The sequence below is a fragment of the Bombina bombina genome, chromosome 5 (genome assembly GCF_027579735.1).
Source record: "Bombina bombina isolate aBomBom1 chromosome 5, aBomBom1.pri, whole genome shotgun sequence".
NCBI lineage: Eukaryota > Metazoa > Chordata > Amphibia > Anura > Bombinatoridae > Bombina > Bombina bombina.
This window is the reverse complement of record NC_069503.1, coordinates 421,999,236-422,022,651: the sequence shown is the minus strand read 5'-3', so window position 1 is coordinate 422,022,651 and position 23,416 is coordinate 421,999,236. Positions and strand designations below refer to the sequence as shown.

The 23,416-nt window shown below is 40.7% G+C and overlaps 1 protein-coding gene across 2 annotated transcripts in view; it reads right to left on the bottom strand.

Annotated features, from left to right (window-relative positions):
* CNOT10 (CCR4-NOT transcription complex subunit 10) overlaps positions 1 to 23,416 on the bottom strand; it is a 359,909-nt gene that overhangs the window by 41,838 nt on the left and 294,655 nt on the right. For both annotated transcript variants that reach the window (XM_053714260.1, XM_053714259.1), the window contains exons 16-17: positions 4,173 to 4,303; positions 3,565 to 3,600 (exon numbers count right to left, since the gene is read on the bottom strand). In XM_053714260.1, the coding sequence (XP_053570235.1) occupies positions 3,565 to 3,600; positions 4,173 to 4,303 (167 nt within the window). The remainder of the gene's footprint in view (positions 1 to 3,564; positions 3,601 to 4,172; positions 4,304 to 23,416) is intronic.

The window sequence follows — 23,416 nt, the reverse complement described above, 5'->3', positions numbered from 1 at the left end:
ACATCAAATAAACTTTGAAAATACCCCTCAGGAAACCTCACACCTCAATTACTGAGATGCCTTACCGCTACCAATTGAGATCGGATCACCCAGAAATGGAGAAAAACAACTTTTTCCTCAGAAACGTTATGATGTAAAGCCGGTCATGTGACCGCAACTGTCGAGCTCAAATTACTGCTGCGACACAGAGAGGCACTAATAGCTTCCTGGTACATTGAGTACCAGAAATAACCTTTTTTCAAACCGGACAGTTTAAAATGTTGCATCGGTTTATTTTAAAGCAAAGACAAATGAATAAGCTGCTGAAATAGAAAATTCAGCCTTACTTTCAGTTTAAACTTGTATTGTTTTATCAAGTAAATATGTCGGGAAAAAAAAATGAATAAAAACATTTTACCCTTTCTTTTTAAAAGAGTTTAAATGTTCCCAAGCTGCTTAAAATACTTGGGGATCTCGCTGTTCCCCCCACTAAAGAGATTGTTGATCAAAATTACAAATGCATTAGAGACAAAATTTCTAGTGATTTAGCAAACTGGAAGAATAAAAATATATTGTGGATGGGATGCATCCATGTTGTCAAAATGAATATTCTGCCAAGGGTGCTCTATATTAGGCAGACAATCCTGCTTTCATCCGCCTCGCATCTCATACATCAGATGTCATCTGCCATTGAAACATACATATGGAACGGTACGAAGCGTATCGTGGAGCCATTGGTCTTCAGCACTTGGTTGAATGGTGCCACGGCTCGGCCAACAAGGCGTGTATAGGGTTGGACAATGAGATCCTGCATAGGGGTAACATAGGCTCGCTGGCATGGGTATCAGCCTTGCGCCGCCCTGGCCAGATACAACAATATCCCTTACTAAGGGAGGTTTTCCAGAGCTGTAATAAATTGATTCGTGTTGAAAGCCGCATATCCACCATTCACTCACCAATTACCCCGGTGCACGAAAACCCCGACAATGGGTAAGCAAACAAAATACACGCATCGGGAACTTCATATTCTCTAGCGTACATGGCAATAGCTAACACCCTTCATCAGGGAAAACTGAAGACTCAGAGCGAGCTGGCCGAGTGGATGTTTGCCTCTTGGTTTAGGGTCGAGCAATTTAATCATTATTTCAGCGGTCAAAGAGATAAAGCATCTCTTACTAGACAAAAGACGTTCTTCGAGACACTATATATCATGGATCATGCTCCAAGACACCTAATATCGCTCTTGTACTGTCTGATGCTTGTGAAGAGTGACACTGCTATGCCCTCTTTTGCGGACGCATGGCGTAGAGAGCTGGGATAAGAGAACGATACTAAATCATGGTTAAAAAACTTTGAAAAAGCTAAAAGGGCGTCGGTATCATTGAAGATACAAGAAATGCACTACAAATTTTTGAGCCAAAGGTACCTGACCCCTCAGAGGCTAAACAAGATTTACCCGAATACTAGCGGGTAGTGATGGAGGGGCTATGGAGCAGAGGGAACACTACTACACATATGGTGGTCTTGCCCTCATATACAGCCCTTCTGGGATGGAGTGCTCCTAGAAAGTAGTAGACTCCTGAAAATGATCCTGCCACCTAACCCAAGCTATCTAATCTATCACAACTTACCTAAGATAACCGAGGATGCAAAGCAGCGGCTGTTCCTCCTCATAGTGAACTGTGCCAAGGGACTTGTCCCAAAACATTGGAAATCCTTGCATGCCCCGAGCCTGGATGTGTGGAAGGTTGGGGACCTGCTTCGACTGGAGAGGTATGACTACCTTAAAACAGGGAAGGTGGCAGCCCACGAATACATGGTACTATTGTGGGAGGGTAGAGATCTATAAGAGCAACCTAGCACTTCCTGGGCCTAGATCAATGACACGATCATACTCCCCCCACCCCTCAAAGTATGAGTGCTCCCCCCTCCCTTTTTTTTCTTTTTCTCCCCCACACTCTCTTTCTTCTTTTCTCGTTCCCTCTCCCTTCCTCTGCCTGCTACATGCCTAGGGGGCATGGAATTAAACTCTAACCGCTCCTCTGTTCATGGTGTTAGAGGAAAAAGGGCGCTAGATATTGTTATGCTATGTACCACTATTTAAGATACAACTATGTATGCTACGAAACAAGCTCTTTACTTTTTGTTCAGCAGTATTTCACCTTCAACAAAAGACTTTACTTGGAATGGACAATGCTTCATTAAGGCTGCAAATTGACCAGCAAGGCAGTAAATATAAACAACTATGAAATGTAACATTCTTGTTGATTGTTCCAAGTATTTTGCTGTATAACTTGATTCAATAAAGCTTGTTATAATAAAAAAAAAATTAAAGGACCAGTCAACACATTTGATTTGCATAATCAACAAATGCAAGATAACAAGACAATGCAATAGCACTTAGTCTGACCTTCAAATGAGTAGTAGATTTTTTTATAACAAATTTCAAAGTTATGTATATTTCCACTCCCCTTGTACCATGTGATAGCAATCAGCCAATCATAAATGCATATACGTATAGTCTGTGAATTCTTGCACATGCTCAGTAGGATCTGGTGACTCAAAAAATGTAAATATAAAAGACTGTGCACATTTTTTTTAATGGAAGTAAATTGGAAAGTTGTTTAAAATTACATGCTGTATCTGAATCATGAAAATTTAATTTAACCTGAGTGTCCCTTTAAATGTTAGTCTCACACATGCTACAGTGCCTGCTTCATGCCCCAGTGTAACCTATACAACAGGATTACCTATGTCCCAATAAAAAAGGACTGTCTTTTAATTTGTTAAGTGCATGGTCTCCCCAACTGGAAGAAAAATCACTTACCTGCTCCGCTGTCCGGCATGCTGACAGTTACAAGGTATGAGAAGACACAGTTCTTCACAGAGACCTTTGAAAAAGAAAGAACAGAGTAGCCAAATCTGGCTTTCTAAACTAGGGCAGCAATTGTTAGGAAAACTCAATAAGTACCTCTTAACAAGTTCCTAACTGCTTTAAAGCCACCACTATCCGACTGCAAGGAATGACATGGAATACGGCTATACCCCAAAACTTGCTTGTAGATTAAAACAAAATTTTTCTTCCAACAACTAAACTTCACCTCCTCAATGCACCTTAGGCAAAGAGAATGACTGCGGGTTGTGGGTAAGGGAGTGATACTTAACAGTTTAATTGTGGTGCTCTTTGCCTCCTCCTGCTGGCCAGGAGTGTGATATTACCATATCTTAGGAAAGAAATATCATTCATTTCTAAGTACAGGTAAGCCTATATAACCTAAAAGACAATATATCAGTATCACAATAAATTCAAATATATAACTCACAATTGTATGCTTATGAATACTAAATTATTATTTAAATCATCATAATGTAATTAACTATATTGGCCTGTATGTCTGCACTGTGTTTTTGTAGTGTGTTGGGAATCTACAGAAACAATATTTGTGGATATAGAAAAGATATAGATTAATTCCATTTTTCCAATTGCCTATAAGGATATGGTATGTAACTGAATGTTCATTATATAAAGTGGAAGAACATAAGTGGTTAAATCCCCTCAGTGATGTGCATAACATATAAGGTTACCTGACTCTGTGGGTTCATTTTCCCCTTTGTCAGATCCTATAAAAAAAAAAAAAAATGATTAAGAGATGGGGCGAGGAGTTAAACTGATAGTAGACTGATTGGATAGAAACACATATATATTGTCCTATTCGCTATTTTATACAACCAATTGGTAATTATAGTATTTTATCTGTTGTATACATTTAAGTCTCCACATACATACCCGCACACACCTAGATGATATTCACTTCAGTAGATGGTAACTCATAAGCAAGTCTACCTTTCTCTTTATTTTGGGAGGTGGTGCATGTTGAACCTTTTTTTTTTTTTTTTTTTATTGTGGCCAAAATTTCAAGTTTTAATACATCTCTTTTTTCAGTAAGTATTGTGGAATATTGATATTTTATATAATAATAATAATAATAGTAATACTACTATAGCAGTAGTAGTAATAACATTTTCTTTATAAGCCATCTGATGTAATTTTCCATGGCGATCTCAATAGAACACTCAAATAAATTATGCAGCACTGCTGTTTGAAATGTGTGAGAGTATGTGTACGTGTTCATTAGCACTTCCATCAAGCAAATAGATAAAAGCATGGTTTAGTCAAATGTGGTTTCTTTAACCTTGTTCCTGCTCATTTGAAGAAACCCCTAGGGACACATCTGTGACGTTCTCAGGGTTCAAGTGAGTGATGGCATCCGAGATCCTGTCCAGGGAGATGAGAGCTTCAGCAGCATATAAATGACCCAAAAACCTGAAAAATAAACAACTGCTGATTGAAACCTGGTCTACAAAGATTAGGGAGTGGTGAGACTGCACAACACAGAGGCTGAACTACCACTTTCAGTTCACATCACTAAACTCTTGGATATTTTGCAATGTAACAATACAGTAACCTCTAACCTCTTGAGTTCCAGAGAGGTCAAATATCTTCCATTTCGACTGCATTTTTAACATTCCAATCCTTCACACAAAGCACTGACATCATTCAAAGGGAAACCATTTGAAAGATTGAGACCTTAATGGCCAATATTGCAATGCTTTTGCTCATGAGCATACACTTAACTATGGCAATTTAAAATATATCAAGATTATTAAATCTTTTAAATTGTATTTTATTTTAAAGTAATTTTGTGGTACTTTTGAGCGAAAATAGTAAAAAAAAAAAAAAAAAAAGTGTAAAATTTTGAATAATTTAAGTTAAGATAAGTAAAAAAATGCTAATAAATAAAAATCAATGTACACATGAAAGTTGTGTGGTACTCCTAGAACAGAGTTTGACAAACAACTTTAGATTAGAATGACTATGTAGGCGGTCTTGGCTTACTTGAAAGCATTTTTGGAATGTCTGATCTACACTCTTCCCCCTTTTCTCCTCATGACCAAATTTAAGAGTCTGACAAGAGCCAAGAGGCCCAGTATGCCATGTAAGGTTAAAAAAAAAATAAAAAAATTTGAAGAACAAAAACATGGACACTCGCTTGGAATTTCTCTCAAAAGCTAAGGCCCCCCCACCAGACATTTATTCAATATAAATACACCAGAGACAGGGTTCAATCACCATTGGGCTTCAAGAAAAAAAAACATAATAAAAAAAAAAAAAAAAAACACAAAATATATTACTACACTGGTTTATTCCAAGTCTAATAAACACATTGTAGTACAAATTTTCTTTGAGATTACATGAAACTTGAATTTAGAATGTTTTTATTTGGCATTTAAAAGTGTGCCCTCAAAGAAAAAGCACAAAATGTACATAAAAGCATTAGAGTTTTTTGTTTTTTTTAACATTCTTTTCACTTTAAGGGAAATAAGTCTTTAACAAAACTGTCATAGTGGGAAGTTATACAACCTAAGTGAGGAAATTACCAGTTTTGGTTCAGTAATTCACACTTAGGGGTCATTCCTTGACAGGATTCTGACCCCCTTGATGTTCTTAACCCTTTACACAGCACATTTGTATACTGCCGATTCCTAATAAAGTTTTGTTGCTTGGAATTAGACTTAGATCTTGCTTAAGGAATATGCTTCTCACCACTTTTTTTTTAAACCAAGCGGAAAATGTGAATTTGTACACCAGTTTTATTTATAATTTACTATATATATATATATATATATATATATATATATATATATATATATATATATATATATGTTAAATGTGTATCTGTGTAAGTAATGTCCGTTATTTTAATCTGGAATTTTATTTTGTCACTCTCATAAATATGTTATTGTTTTAACATAAAACTAAACCAAATTACTGTATTTGTTTATTAAAAAGATCACCTTAAAACAAATAAAACTAGACAAATCAGACATGTTTATAAAAATTACTAAGCAGTTCACACCTCCTTTAAAAGGAAGAAACTTCCTAAAGTCACAGTTGTCGTCTTTTTCCTCTCGTATCAGCGGGTACAATATTTTTAAATGAGGGGTCTCAAAGAATGTGAACATTCTAATAAATTGCTTCAAAAACTCACTGTCACAGTATGTATGTATGTATGTATATATATGTATGTATGTATGTATATGTGTATGTATATGTATATATATATATATATATATATATATATATATATATATATATATATATATACACACATACATACATACATACATATACACACACACACAGTATCTCACAAAAGTGAGTACATGCCTCACATTTTTGTAAATATTATATTATATCTTTTCATGTGACAACACTGAAGAAATCACACTTTGTTACAATGTAAAGTAGTGAGTGTATAGCCTTTATAACAGTGTAAATTTGCTGTCCCCTTAAAATAACTCATCACAGAGCCATTAATGTCTGAAACATTGGCAATAAAAACACAATTTATGCTTACCTGATAAATTTATTTCTCTTGTGGTGTATCCAGTCCACGGATCATCCATTACTTGTGGGATATTCTCATTCCCAACAGGAAGTTGCAAGAGGACACCCACAGCAGAGCTGTAATATAGCTCCTCCCCTAACTGTCATAGACCAGTCATTCGACCGAAAACAAGCCGAGAAAGGAGGAACCATAGGGTGCAGTGGTTACTGTAGTTTAAATTTAAAAATTACCTGCCTTAAAATGACAGGGCGGGCCGTGGACTGGATACACCACAAGAGAAATAAATTTATCAGGTAAGCATAAATTGTGTTTTCTCTTGTAAGGTGTATCCAGTCCACGGATCATCCATTACTTGTGGGATACCAATACCAAAGCTAAAGTACACGGATGAAGGGAGGGAAAAGGCAGGTACTTAAATGGAAGGAACCACTGCCTGTAAAACCTCTCCCCCAAATATAGCCTCCAAAGAAGCAAAAGTATCAAATTTGTAAAATTTTGAAAAAGTATGAAGCGAAGACCAAGTCGCCGCCTTGCAAATCTGTTCAACAGAAGCCTCATTTTTAAAGGCCCAAGTGGAAAGCCACAGCTCTAGTGGAATGAGCTGTAATCCTTTCAGGAGGCTGCTGTCCAGCAGTCTCATAGGCTAAGAGGATTATGCTTCTTAGCCAAAAAGAAAGAGGTTGCCGAAGCCTTTTGACCTCTCCTCTGTCCAGAGTAGACAACAACCAAAGCAGATGTTTGACGAAAAACAGAATTTATGCTTACCTAATAAATTACTTTCTCCAACGGTGTGTCCGGTCCACGGCGTCATCCTTACTTGTGGGATATTCTCTTCCCCAACAGGAAATGGCAAAGAGCCCAGCAAAGCTGGTCACATGATCCCTCCTAGGCTCCGCCTTCCCCAGTCATTCGACCGACGTAAAGGAGGAATATGCATAGGAGAAATCATATGATACCGTGGTGACTGTAGTTAGAGAAAATAATTCATCAGACCTGATTAAAAAACCAGGGCGGGCCGTGGACCGGACACACCGTTGGAGAAAGTAATTTATCAGGTAAGCATAAATTCTGTTTTCTCCAACATAGGTGTGTCCGGTCCACGGCGTCATTCTTACTTGTGGGAACCAATACCAAAGCTTTAGGACACGGATGATGGGAGGGAGCAAATCAGGTCACCTAGATGGAAGGCACCACGGCTTGCAAAACCTTTCTCCCAAAAATAGCCTCAGAAGAAGCAAAAGTATCAAATTTGTAAAATTTGGTAAAAGTGTGCAGTGAAGACCAAGTCGCTGCCTTACATATCTGATCAACAGAAGCCTCGTTCTTGAAGGCCCATGTGGAAGCCACAGCCCTAGTGGAATGAGCTGTGATTCTTTCAGGAGGCTGCCGTCCGGCAGTCTCATAAGCCAATCGGATGATGCTTTTAAGCCAAAAAGAGAGAGAGGTAGAAGTTGCTTTTTGACCTCTCCTTTTACCAGAATAAACAACAAACAAGGAAGATGTTTGTCTGAAATCCTTTGTAGCCTCTAAATAGAATTTTAGAGCACGAACTACATCCAAATTGTGCAACAAACGTTCCTTCTTTGAAACTGGATTCGGACACAAAGAAGGCACAACTATCTCCTGGTTAATATTTTTGTTAGAAACAACTTTCGGAAGAAAACCAGGTTTAGTACGCAAAACCACCTTATCTGCATGGAACACCAGATAAGGAGGAGAACACTGCAGAGCAGATAACTCTGAAACTCTTCTAGCAGAAGAAATTGCAACCAAAAACAAAACTTTCCAAGATAATAACTTAATATCTACGGAATGTAAGGGTTCAAACAGAACCCCTTGAAGAACTGAAAGAACTAAATTGAGACTCCAAGGAGGAGTCAAAGGTTTGTAAACAGGCTTGATTCTAACCAGAGCCTGAACAAAAGCTTGAACATCTGGCACAGCCGCCAGCTTTTTGTGAAGTAAAACAGATAAAGCAGAAATCTGTCCCTTCAAAGAACTTGCAGATAATCCTTTCTCCAAACCCTCTTGTAGAAAGGATAGAATCTTAGGAATTTTTATCTTGTTCCATGGGAATCCTTTCGATTCGCACCAACAGATATATTTTTTCCATACTTTATGGTAAATTTTTCTAGTTACAGGCTTTCTAGCCTGAATAAGAGTATCAATGACAGAATCTGAGAACCCACGCTTTGATAAAATCAAGCGTTCAATCTGCAAGCAGTCAGTTGGAGTGAGGCCAGATTCGGATGTTCGAACGGACCTTGAACAAGAAGGTCCCGTCTCAAAGGTAGCTTCCATGGTGGAGCCGATGACATATTCACCAGGTCTGCATACCAACTTCTGCGTGGCCACGCATGAGCTATCAAGATCACCGAAGCCCTCTCCTGATTGATCCTGGCTAACAGCCTGGGAATGAGAGGAAACGGTGGGAATACATAAGCTAGGTTGAAGGTCCAGGGCGCTACTAGTGCATCTACTAGAGTCGCCTTGGGATCCCTGGATCTGGACCCGTAGCAAGGAACCTTGAAGTTCTGACGAGACGCCATCAGATCCATGTCTGGAATGCCCCATAATTGAGTTATGTGGGCAAAGATTTCCTGATGGAGTTCCCACTCCCCCGGGTGAAATGTCTGACGACTCAGAAAATCCGCTTCCCAATTTTCCACTCCTGGGATGTGGATTGCAGACAAGTGGCAGGAGTGAATCTCCGCCCATTGAATTACTTTGGTCACTTCTTCCATCGCCAGGGAACTCCTTGTTCCCCCCTGATGGTTGATATATGCAACAGTCGTCATGTTGTCTGATTGAAACCTTATGAATTTGGCCTTTGCTAGTTGAGGCCAAGCCTTGAGAGCATTGAATATCGCTCTCAGTTCCAGAATGTTTATCGGGAGAAGAGATTCTTCCCGAGACCATAGACCCTGAGCTTTCAGGGGTTTCCAGACCGCGCCCCAGCCCACCAGACTGGCGTCGGTCGTGACAATGACCCACTCTGGTCTGCGGAAGCTCATCCCTTGAGACAGGTTGTCCAGGGTCAGCCACCAACGGAGTGAATCTCTGGTCCTCTGATCTACTTGGATCGTCGGGGACAAGTCTGTATAATCCCCATTCCACTGTCTGAGCATGCACAGTTGTAATGGTCTTAGATGAATTCGCGCAAAAGGAACTATGTCCATTGCCGCAACCATCAAACCTATTACTTCCATGCACTGCGCTATGGAAGGAAGAAGAACAGAATGAAGTACTTGACAAGAGCTTAGAAGTTTTGATTTTCTGGCCTCTGTCAGAAAAATCTTCATTTCTAAGGAGTCTATTATTGTTCCCAAGAAGGGAACTCTTGTTGACGGGAATAGAGAACTTTTTTCTACGTTCACTTTCCACCCGTGAGATCTGAGAAAGGCTAGGACAATGTCCGTATGAGCCTTTGCTTGTGGCAGAGACGACGCTTGAATCAGTATGTCGTCCAAGTAAGGTACTACTGCAATGCCCCTTGGCCTTAGCACCGCTAGAAGGGACCCTAGTACCTTTGTGAAAATTCTTGGAGCAGTGGCTAATCCGAATGGAAGTGCCACAAACTGGTAATGCTTGTCCAGAAAGGCGAACCTTAGGAACCGATGATGTTCCTTGTGGATAGGAATATGTAGATACGCATCCTTTAAATCCACCGTGGTCATGAATTGACCTTCCTGGATGGTAGGAAGAATTGTCCGAATGGTTTCCATTTTGAACGATGGAACCCTGAGAAATTTGTTTAGGATCTTGAGATCCAAAATTGGCCTGAATGTTCCCTCTTTTTTGGGAACTATGAACAGATTGGAGTAAAACCCCATCCCTTGTTCTCCTAATGGAACAGGATGAATCACTCCCATTTTTAACAGGTCTTCTACACAATGTAAGAATGCCTGTCTTTTTATTTGGTCTGAAGACAATTGAGACCTGTGGAACCTTCCCCTTGGGGGTAGTTCCTTGAATTCCAGGAGATAACCTTGAGAAACTATTTCTAGCGCCCAAGGATCCTGAACATCTCTTGCCCAAGCCTGAGCGAAGAGAGAGAGTCTGCCCCCCACCAGATACGGTCCCGGATCGGGGGCCAGCATCTCATGCTGTCTTAGTAGCGGTAGCAGGCTTCTTGGCCTGCTTACCTTTGTTCCAGCCTTGCATCGGTCTCCAGGCTGGCTTGGTTTGAGAAGAATTACCCTCTTGCTTAGAGGATGTAGAATTTGAGGCTGGTCCATTTCTGCGAAAGGGACGAAAATTTGTTTTACTTTTAGCCTTAAAAGACCTATCCTGAGGAAGGGCGTGGCCCTTTCCCCCAGTGATGTCTGAAATAATCTCTTTCAAGTCAGGGCCAAACAGCGTTTTCCCCTTGAAAGGGATGTTAAGCAATTTGTTCTTGGAGGACACATCCGCTGACCAAGACTTTAGCCAAAGCGCTCCGCGCGCCACAATAGCAAAACCTGAATTTTTCGCCGCTAATCTAGCTAATTGCAAAGTGGCGTCTAAGGTAAAAGAGTTAGCCAATTTAAGTGCTTGAACTCTGTCCATAACCTCCTCATAAGAAGATGCTTTATTGAGCGACTTTTCTAGTTCTTCGAACCAGAAACACGCTGCTGTAGTGACAGGAACAATGCATGAAATTGGTTGTAGAAGGTAACCTTGCTGAACAAACATCTTTTTAAGCAAACCCTCTAATTTTTTATCCATAGGATCTTTGAAAGCACAACTATCTTCTATAGGGATAGTGGTGCGTTTGTTTAGAGTAGAAACCGCCCCTCGACCTTGGGGACTGTCTGCCATAAGTCCTTCCTGGGGTCGACCATAGGAAATAATTTCTTAAATATAGGGGGAGGGACAAAAAGGTATGCCGGGCCTTTCCCATTCTTTATTTACAATGTCCGCCACCCGCTTGGGTATAGGAAAAGCTTCGGGGGGCACCGGGACCTCTAGGAACTTGTCCATCTTACATAATTTCTCTGGAATGACCAAATTGTCACAATCATCCAGAGTAGATAACACCTCCTTAAGCAGAGCGCGGAGATGTTCCAATTTAAATTTGAATGTAATAACGTCAGGTTCACCTTGTTGAGAATTTTTTACTGAATCTGAAATTTCTCCCTCAGACAAAACCTCCCTGGCCCCTTCAGACTGGTGTAAGGGCATGTCAGAACCATTATCATCAGCGTCCTCATGCTCTTCAGTATCTAAAACAGAGCAGTCGCGCTTTCGCTGATAAGTGGGCATTTTGGCTAAAATGTTTTTAATAGAATTATCCATTACAGCCGTTAATTGTTGCATAGTAAGGAGGATTGGCGCACTAGATGAACTAGGGACCTCCTGAGTGGGCAAGACTGGTGTAGACATAGAAGGAGATGATGCAGTACCATGCTTACTCCCCTCACTTAAGGAATCATTTTGGGCAACATTATTATCAGTGGCATCATTGTCCCTACTTTGTTTGTCACATTCATCACATATATTTAAATGGAGAGGAACCTTGGCTTCCGAACATACAGAACATCGTCTATCTGATGGTTCAGACATGTTAATAGGCATAAACTTGATAACAAAGCACAAAAAACGTTTTAAAATAAAACCGTTACTGTCACTTTAAATTTTAAACTGAACACACTTTATTACTGAATATGTGAAAAAGTATGAAGGAATTGTTCAAAATTCACAAAAATTTCACCACAGTGTCTTGAAGCCTTAAAAGTATTGCACACCAAATTTGAAAGCTTTAACTCTTAAAATAACCGGAGCCGTTTTTACATTTAACCCCTATACAGTCCCTGGTATCTGCTTTGCTGAGACCCAACCAAGCCCAGAGGGGAATACGATACCAAATGACGCCTTCAATAAGCTTTTTCAGTGGATCTGAGCTCCTCACACATGCATCTGCATGCCTTGCTTCTCAAAAACAACTGCGCATTAGTGGCGCGAAAATGAGGCTCTGCCTATGACTAGAAAAGGCCCCCAGTGAAAAAGGTGTCCAATACAGTGCCTGCCGTTTTTTTAACAGAATTCCCAAGATTAAAATAACTCTTCAAAGTTATAAACCATTAAATATGCTTATAAACTAATCGTTTTAGCCCAGAAAAATGTCTACCAGTCTTTAAAGCCCTTGTGAAGCCCTTTATTCTTATATTTAAAACTAAGAAAATGGCTTACCGGATCCCATAGGGAAAATGACAGCTTCCAGCATTACCAAGTCTTGTTAGAAATGTGTCATACCTCAAGCAGCAAAAGTCTGCTCACTGTTTCCCCCAACTGAAGTTAATTCATCTCAACAGTCCTGTGTGGAAACAGCCATCGATTTTAGTAACGGTTGCTAAAATCATTTTCCTCTTACAAACAGAAATCTTCATCTCTTTTCTGTTTCAGAGTAAATAGTACATACCAGCACTATTTTAAAATAACAAACTCTTGATTGAAGAATAAAAACTACATTTAAACACCAAAAAACTCTTAGCCATCTCCGTGGAGATGTTGCCTGTGCAACGGCAAAGAGAATGACTGGGGAAGGCGGAGCCTAGGAGGGATCATGTGACCAGCTTTGCTGGGCTCTTTGCCATTTCCTGTTGGGGAAGAGAATATCCCACAAGTAAGGATGACGCCGTGGACCGGACACACCTATGTTGGAGAAATCTTTAGTAGCTTGTAAGTAAAACTTTAAAGCACGGACCACGTCCAGATTGTGTAATAGACGTTCCTTCTTCGAAGAAGGATTAGGACACAAGGATGGAACAACAATCTCTTGATTGATATTCTTGTTAGATACCACCTTAGGTAAGAACCCAGGTTTGGTACGCAGGACTACCTTATCCGTATGAAAAATCAGATAAGGAGAATCACATTATAAGGCAGATAGCTCAGAGACTCTACGAGCCGAGGAAATAGCTACCAAAAACAGAACTTTCCAAGATAAAAGTTTGATATCTATGGAATGAAGAGGTTCAAACGTAACTCCTTGAAGAACCTTAAGAACCAAATTTAAGCTCCATGGTGGAGCAACAGGTTTAAACACAGGCCTGATTCTAACTAAAGCCTGACAAAATGCCTGAACGTATGGAACATCTGCCAGACGCTTGTGCAAAAGAATAGACAGAGCAGAAATCTGTCCCTTTAAGGAAATAGCTGACAATCCTTTTTCCAAACCTTCTTGGAGAAAAGATAATATCCTGGGAATCCTGACCTTACTCCATGAGTAACCCTTGGATTCACACCAATAAAGATATTTACGCCATATCCTATGTTAAATTTTCCTGGTGACAGGTTTTCGTGCCTGTATTAAGGTATCAATAACTGACACGGAGAAGCCACGCTTTGATAAAATCAAGCGTTCAATCTCCAGGCAGTCAGCCTCAGAGAAATTAGATTTGGATGGTTGAAAGGACCCTGAAGTAGAAGGTCCTGTCTCAGCGGCAGAGACCATGGTGGAAAGGATGACATGTCCACTAGATCTGCATACCAGGTCCTGCGTGGCCACGCAGGTGCTATCAGAATCACCGATGCTCTCTCCTGCTTGATCTTGGCAATCAGTCGAGGGAGCAGAGGAAACGGTGGAAACACATAAGCCAGGTTGAAAGACAAGGGCGCTGCTAGAGCATCTATCAGTGTCGCCTTGGGATCCCTGGACCTGGATCCGTAACACGGAAGCTTGGCGTTCTGGCGAGATGCCATGAGATCCAGTTCTGGTTTGCCCCAACGATGAATCAGTTGTGCAAAAACCTCCGGATGGAGTTCCCACTCTCCCGGATGAAAAGTCTGACGACTTAGAAAATCCGCCTCCCAGTTCTCTACACCTGGGATATGGATAGCTGATAGGTGGCAAGAGTGAATCTCTGCCCAGCAAATTATTTTTGAAACTTCTAACATCGCTAGGGAACTTCTTGTTCCCCCTTGATGGTTGATGTAAGCTACAGTCGTGATGTTGTCCGACTGAAATCTGATGTACCTCAGAGTTGCTAACTGAGGCCAAGCCTGAAGAGCATTGAATATCGCTCTTAGTTCCAGAATATTTATTGGAAGGAGAGACTCCTCCTGAGTCCACGATCCCTGAGCCTTCAGGGAATTCCAGACTGCACCCCAACCTAGAAGGCTGGCATCTGTTGTTACAATTGTCCAATCTGGCCTGCGAAAGGTCATACCTTTGGACAGATGGACCTGAGATAGCTACCAGAGAAGAGAATCCCTGGTCTCTTGGTCCAGATTCAGTTGAGGGGACAAATCTGTGTAATCCCCGTTCCACTGACTGAGCATGCATAGTTGCAGCGGTCTGAGATGTAAGCGTGCAAACGGCACTATGACCATTAAGCCGATTACTTCCATACACTGAGCCACCGAAGGGCGCGGAATGGAATGAAGAACCCGGCAGGAATTTAGAAGCTTTGATAACCTGGACTCCGTCAGGTAAATTTTCATTTCTACAGAATCTATCAGAGTCCCTAGAAAGGAAACTCTTGTGAGTGGGGATAGAGAACTCTTTTCCTCGTTCACTTTCCACCCACCCGACCTCAGAAATGCCAGTACTACGTCCGTATGAGACTTGGCAATTTGGAAGTTTGACGCCTGTATCAGGATGTCGTCTAAATAAGGGGCTACTGCTATGCCCCGCGGCCTTAGGACCGCCAGAAGCGACCCTAGAACCTTTGTAAAGATTCTTGGGGCTGTAGCTAATCCAAAGGGAAGAGCTACAAACTGGTAATGCCTGTCTAGAAAGGCAAACCTGAGAAACCGATGATGATCTTTGTGTATCGGAATGTGAAGATAAGCATCCTTTAGATCCACTGTAGTCATATATTGACCCTCCTGGATCATTGGTAGGATGGTACGAATAGTTTCCATCTTGAATGATGGAACTTTGAGGAATTTGTTTAAGATCTTTAGATCCAAAATTGGTCTGAAGGTTCCCTCTTTTTTGGGAACCACAAACAGATTTGAGTAAAAACCCAGTCCCTGTTCCTCCTTTGGAACTGGATGGATCACTCCCATAACTAGGAGGTCTCGTACACAGTGTAAGAATGCCTCTCTCTTTATCTGGTTTGCAGATAATTGTGAAAGGTGAAATCTCCCTTTTGGGGGGGAAGCTTTGAAGTCCAGGAGATATCCCTGGGATATAATTTCCAACGCCCAGGGATCCTGAACATCTCTTGCCCACGCCTGGGCGAAGAGTGAAAGTCTGCCCCCTACTAGATCCGTTACCGGATAGGGGGCCGTTCCTTCATGCTGTCTTAGAGGCAGCAGCAGGCTTTTTGGCCTGCTTACTTTTTTTCCAGGTCTGGATTGGTCTCCAGACCGTCTTGGATTGAGCAAAAGTTCCCTCTTGTTTAGCATTAGAGGAAATTGATGCCGCACCTGCCTTGAAGTTTCGAAAGGCACGAAAATTAGATTGTTTGGCCCTAGATTTGGACCTGTCCTGAGGAAGGGCATGACCTTTTCCTCCAGTGATAACAGCAATAATCTCCTTCAAACCAGGCCCGAATAGGGTCTGCCCCTTGAAGGGAATGTTAAGTAGCTTAGATTTTGAAGTCACGTCAGCTGACCATGATCTAAGCCATAGCACTCTGCGCGCCTGTATAGCAAAAGCAGAATTCTTAGCCGTTAGTTTAGTCAAATGAACAATGGCATCAGAATAAAAGAATTGGCTAGCTTAAGTGCTCTAAGTTTGCCAAGTATGTCATCCAATGGAGTCGCTACCTGTAAAGCCTCTTCCAGAGACTCAAACCAGTACGCCGCAGCAGCAGTGACAGGGGCAATGCATGCAAGGGGCTGTAGGATAAAACCTTGTTGAATAAATATTTTCTTAAGGTAACCTCTAATTTTTTATCCATTGGATCTGAAAAGCACAACTGTCCTCGACAGGGATAGTAGTACGCTTTACTAGAGTAGAAAATGCTCCCTCCACCTTAGGGACTGTCTGCCATAAGTCCCGTGTGGTGGCATCTATTGGAAACATTTTTCTAAAAATAGGAGGGGAAGAGAACGGCACACCTGGTCTATCCCATTCCTTATTAATAATTTCTGTAAACCTTTTAGGTATTTGGAAAAACATCAGTACACACCGGCACTGCAAAGTATTTATCCAGTCTACACAATTTCTCTGGCACTGCAATGGTATCACAGTCATTCAGAGCAGCTAAAACCTCCCTAAGCAACACGCGGAGGTGTTCAAGCTTAAATTTAAATGTAGAAATATTAGAATCAGGTATCTTTCCTGAGTCATTAACATCACCCACTGACTGAAGCTCTCTTTCCTCAGCTTCTGCATATTGTGAGGCAGTATCAGACATGGTTCTTAAAGCGTCAGTATGCTCTGCATTTTGTCTCACCCCAGAGCTATCTCGCTTACCTTAAAGTTCAGGTAGTCTGGCTAATACCGCTGACAGTGTATTATCCATGACTGCCGCCATGTCTTGTAAAGTAAACGCTATAGGCGCCCTAGATGTACTTGGCGCCATTTGAGCGTGAGTCCCTTAAGCGGGAGTCAAAGGGTCTGACACGTGGGGAAAGTTAGTCGGCATAACTTCCCCCTCGTCAGATTCCTCTGGTGATAAAAAATTTTAAAGACAGAAAATGATCTTTATTGCATAAAATGAAATCAGTACATTTGGTACACATTCTAAGAGGGGGTTCCACCATGGCTTTTAAACATAATAAACAAGGAGTTTCTTCTATGTCAGACATGTTTATACAGACTAGCAATGAGACTAGCAAGCTTGGAAAACACTTTAAATCAAGTTAACAAGCAAATATAAAAAAGGTACTGTGCCTTTAAGAGAAACAAATTTTGTCAGAATTTGAAAAACAGTGAACAAATGCAGTAAATCAAACGAAATTTTTACAGTGTGTATAATAGGCTAACAGAGCATTGCACCCACTTGCAAATGGATGATTAACCCCTTAGTTCAAAAAACGGATCAAAAAAACGAAATAGACGTTTTTTAACATTCACAACCAACTGCCACAGCAAGCTGTGGCCCTACCTTCCCCAATAAACGACTTTGGAAAGCCTTTGGGCCCTTTAGAGATTTCCTATAGCATTCAGAGGGCCTTTGAGGGAAGCTGGATGTCACAGTTTGTAATTTTAACTGCACCAACTGTAACTTTTATACTACAACAGTGGAAAGCCTCAGGAAAACTGTTTCTAGTTTAAATTTAAGCCAGCCATGTGGAAAAAACTAGGCCCCAATAAAGTTTTATCACCAAAGCATATATACAAACGATTAAACATGCCAGCAAACGTTTTATATTGCAATATCATAAGGGTATTACCCCTGGGAGTAAGCATGATACCAGTCGTTATTAAATCACTGTATTCAGGCTTAAATTACATTAATCCGGTATCAGCAGCATTTTCTAGTGTTTTCCATCTCTAGAAAAAATTATAACTGCACATACCTGATAGCAGAATAAACTGCACGCCATTCTCTCGCTGAAGTTTTACCTCATCTGTGTAATCCCCTCAGACATATGGGAGAACAGCAATGGATCTTAGTTACAACCTGCTAAGATCATAGAAACCTCAGGCAGATTCTTCTTCTATTTACTGCCTGAGATAAAATAGCACAACTCCGGTACTATTTAAAAATAACAAACTTTTGATTGAAGAAAATAAACTAGCTATATTTAACCACTCTCTCCTACAACGTCCTAGCTTGTTGAGAGTTGCAAGAGAATGACTGGCTATGACAGTTAGGGGAGGAGCTATATTACAGCTCTGCTGTGGGTGTCCTCTTGCAACTTCCTGTTGGGAATGAGAATATCCCACAAGTAATGGATGATCCGTGGACTGGATACACCTTACAAGAGAAAGTGAGTACATCCCTAAGTGGAAAAGTCCAAATTGGGCCCAAAGTGTCAATATTTTATGTGGCCACCACTATTTTCCAGCACTGCCTTAACCCTCTTGGGCATGGAGTTCACCAGAGCTTCACAGGTTGCCACTGGAGTCCTCTACCACTCCTCCATCACGGACCTGGTGGATGTTAGAGACCTTGCGCTCCCCCACTGTCCGTTTAAGGATGCCCCACAGATGCTCAATAGGATTTAGATCTGGAGACATACTTTGCCAGTCCATTCTCTTTACAAGTTTCTTTAGTAAGGCAGTGGTCACCTTGGAGGTGTTTTTGGGGTCATTATGTTGGAATACTGTCCTGTGGCCCAGTCTCCGAAAGGAGGGGATCATGCTCTGCTTCAGTATGTCACAGTACATGTTGGCATTCATGGTTCCCTCAATGAACTGTAGCTCCCCAGTGCCGCCAGCACTCATGCAGGCCCAGACCAAGACACTCCCACCACCATGCTTAACTGTAGGCAAGACACACTTGCCTTCGTACTCCTCGCCTGGTTGCCGCCACACACGCTTGACAACATCTGAACCAAATAAGTTTATCTTGGTCTCATCGAACCACAGGACATGGTTCCAGTAATCCATGTCCTTAGTCTGCTTGTCTTCAGTAAACTGCAGGCTTTCTTGTGCATCATCTTTAGAAGAGGCTTCCTTCTGGGACGACAGCCATGCAGACCAATATGATGCAGTGTGCGGAGTATGGTCTGAGCACTGACAGGCTAACCCCCACCCCTTCAACCTCTGCAGCAATGCTGGCAGCACTCATACGTATATTTCCCAAAGACGTGCACTCAACTTCTTTGACAACCATGGCGAAGCCTGTCCTGTGAAACCGCTGTATGGTCTTGCCCACCGTGCTGCAGCTCAGTTTGATGGTCTTGGCAATCTTCTTATTGCCTAGGCCATCTTTATGTAGAGCAACAATTGTTTTTTTCAGATCCTCAGAGAGTTCTTTGCCATGTTGAACTTCCAGTGACCAGTATGAGAGTGTGTGAGAGCGATAACACCAAATTTAAAACACCTGCTCCCCATTCACACCTGAGACCTTGTAACACTAACAAGTCACATGACACCAGGGAGAGAAAATGGCTAATTGGGACCAATTTGGACATTTCCACTTAGGGGTGTACTCACTTTTGTTGCCAACAGTTAAGACATTAATGGCTGGGTGTTGAGTTATTTTGAGGGGACAGCAAATGAACACTGTTATACAGGCTGTATACTCACTAGATATTATAAAATATTTACAAAAATGTGAGGGGTGTACTCACTTTTGTGGGATACTGTATATGTATATATATATATATATATATATATATATATATATATATATATATATATATATATATATATATATATATATATATATATATATATATAACATAATTTATGTAAGAACTTACCTGATAAATTCATTTCTTTCATATTAGCAAGAGTCCATGAGCTAGTGACGTATGGAATATACATTCCTACCAGGAGGGGCAAAGTTTCCCAAACCTCAAAATGCCTATAAATACACCCCTCACCACACCCACAAATCAGTTTAACGAATAGCCAAGAAGTGGGGTGATAAGAAAAAAGTGCGAAGAATAAATATAAGGAATTGGAATAATTGTGCTTTATACAAAAAAATCATAACCACCACAAAAAAGGGTGGGCCTCATGGACTCTTGCTAATATGAAAGAAATGAATTTATCAGGTAAGTTCTTACATAAATTATGTTTTCTTTCATGTAATTAGCAAGAGTCCATGAGCTAGTGACATATGGGATAATGACTACCCAAGATGTTGATCTTCCACGCAAGAGTCACTAGAGAGGGAGGGATAAAATAAAGACAGCCAATTTCGCTGAAAAAAATCAACACCCAAAAATAAAGTTTAAATCTTATAAAGAAAAAAACTGAAAATATAAGCAGAAGATTCAAACTGAAACAGCTGCCTGAAGTACTTTTCTACCAAAGACAGCTTCAGAAGAAGAAAACACATCAAAATGGTAGAATTTTGTAAAAGTATTCAAAGAAGACCAAGTTGCTGCTTTGCAAATCTGATCAACCGAAGCTTCATTCCTAACAGACAGAAGGTCTGGCCTTAACGGAAGAGTCCACGGTTGGCAAGAGGCCATCCGGACAAGATCCGCATACCAAAACCTGTGAGGCCATGCTGGAGCTACCAGCAGAACAAACGAGCATTCCTTCAGAATCTTGGAGATTACTCTTGGAAGAAGAACTAGAGGCGGAAAGATATAGGCAGGATGATACTTCCAAGGAAGTGACAATGCATCCACTGCTACCGCTTGAGGATCCCTGGATCTGGACAGATACCTGGGAAGTTTCTTGTTTAGATGAGAGGCCATCAAATCTATTTCTGGAAGTCCCCACATTTGAACAATCTGAAGAAATACCTCTGGGTGAAGAGACTATTCGCCCGGATGTAACGTTTGGCGACTGAGATAATCCGCTTCCCAATTGTCTATACCTGGGATATGAACCGCAGAAACTAGACAGAAGCTGGATTCCGCCCATACCAGAATTCGAGATACTTCTTTCATAGCCAGAGGACTGTGAGTCCCTCCTTGATGATTGATGTATGCCACAGTTGTGACATTGTCTGTCTGAAAACAAATGAACGATTCTCTCTTTAGAAGAGGCCAAGACTGAAGAGCTCTGCAAATTGCACGGAGTTCCAAAATATTGATCGGTAATCTCACCTCCTGAGATTCCCAAACCCCTTGTGCTGTCAGAGACCCCCACACAGCTCCCCAACCTGTAAGACTTGCATCTGTTGAAATTACAGTCCAGGTCGGAAGAACAAAAGAAGCCCCCTGAACTAAACGATGGTGATCTGTCCACCACGTCAGAGTGTCGTACAATCGGTTTTAAAGATATTAATTGAGATAACTTTGTGTAATCCCTGCACCACTGGTTCAGCATACAGAGCTGAAGAGGCCGCATGTGAAAACGAGAAAAGGGGATCGCGTCCGATGCAGCAGTCATAAGACCTAGAATTTCCATGCATAAGGCTACCGAAGGGAATGATTGTGACTGAAGGTTTCGACAAGCTGATATCAATTTTAGACGTCTCTTGTCTGTCAAAGATAGAGTCATGGACACTGAATCTATCTGGAAACCTAAAAAGGTTACCTGTGTCTGAGGAATCAATTAACTTTTTGGTAAATTGATCCTCCAACCATGATGTTGAAGAAACAACACAAGTCGATTCGTATGAGATTCTGCTAAATGTGAAGACTGAGCAAGTACCAAGATATCGTCCAAATAAGGAAATACCACAATACCCTGTTCTCTGATTACAGACAGAAGGGCACCCAGAACCTTTGTAAAAATTCTTGGAGCTGTAGCTAGGCCAAACGGCAGAGCCACAAACTGGTAATGCTTGTCTAGGAAAGAGAATCTCAGAAACTGATAGTGATCTGGATGAATCGGAATATGCAGATATGCATCCTGTAAATCTATTGTAGACATATAATGCCCTTGCTGAACAAAAGGCATGATAGTCCTTACAGTTACCATTTTGAACGTTGGTATCCTTACATAACGATTCAATATTTTTAGATCCAGAACTGGTCTGAAGGAATTCTCCTTCTTTGGTACAATGAAGAGATTTGAATAAAACCCCAGTCCCTGTTCCAGAGCTGGAACTGGCATAATTACTCCAGCCAACTCTAGATCTGAAACACATTTCAGAAATGCTTGAGCCTTCGCTGGGTTTACTGGGACACGGGAAAGTAAAAATCTCTTTGCAGGAGGCCTTATCTTGAAGCCAATTCTGTACCCTTCTGAAACAATGTTCTGAATCCAAAGATTGTGAACGGAATTGATCCAAATTTCTTTGAAAAAACGTAATCTGCCCCCTACCAGCTGAGCTGGAATGAGGGCCGCACCTTCATGTGGACTTAGGAGCTGGCTTTGATTTTCTAAAAGGCTTGGATTTATTCCAGACTGGAGATGGTTTCCAAACTGATACCGCTCCTGAGGATGAAGGATCAGGTTTTTGTTCCTTGTTGTGACGAAAGGAACGAAAACGATTATTAGACCTAAATTTACCTTTAGATTTTTTATCCTGTGGTAAAAAAGTTCCTTTCCCTCCAGTAACAGTTGAGATAATAGAATCCAACTGAGAACCAAACAATTTATTACCCTGGAAAGAAAGGGAAAGCAGAGTAGACTTAGAAGACATATCAGCATTCCAAGTTTTAAGCCATAAAGCTCTTCTAGCTAAAATAGCTAGAGACATATACCTGACATCAACTCTAATGATATCAAAGATGGCATCACAAATAAAATTATTAGCATGTTGAAGAAGAATAATAATGCTATGAGAATTATGATCTGTTACTTGTTGCGCTAAAGCTTCTAACCAAAAAGTTGAAGCTGCAGCAACATCCGCTAAAGATATAGCAGGTCTAAGAAGATTACCTGAACACAAGTAAGCTTTTCTTAGAAAGGATTCAATTTTCCTATCTAAAGGATCCTTAAAGGAAGTACCATCTGCCGTAGGAATAGTAGTACGCTTAGCAAGAGTAGAGACAGCCCCATCAACCTTAGGGATTTTGTCCCAAAACTCTAATCTGTCAGATGGCACAGGATATAATTGCTTAAAACGTTTAGAAGGAGTAAATGAATTACCCAAATTATTCCATTCCCTGGAAATTACTTCAGAAATAGCACCAGGGACAGGAAAAACTTCTGGAATAACTACAGGAGATTTAAAAACCTTATCTAAACATTTAGATTTAGTATCAAGAGGACCAGAATCCTCAATTTCTAATGCAATTAGGACTTCTTTAAGTAAAGAACGAATAAATTCCATTTTAAATAAATATGAAGATTTATCAGCATCAACCTCTGAGACAGAATCCTCTGAACCAGAAGAACCATTATCAGAATCAGAATGATGATGTTCATTTAAAAATTCATCTGAAAAATGAGAAGTTTTAAAAGACTTTTTACGTTTACTAGAAGGAGGAATAACAGACATAGCCTTCTTAATGGATTTAGAAACAAAATCTCTTATGTTATCAGGAACACTCTGAGTATTAGATGTTGATGGAACAGCAACAGGTAATGTAACAGTACTAAAGGAAATATTATCTGCATTAACAAGTTTGTCATGACAAACAGTACAAACAACAGCTGGAGGAACAGATACCATAAGTTT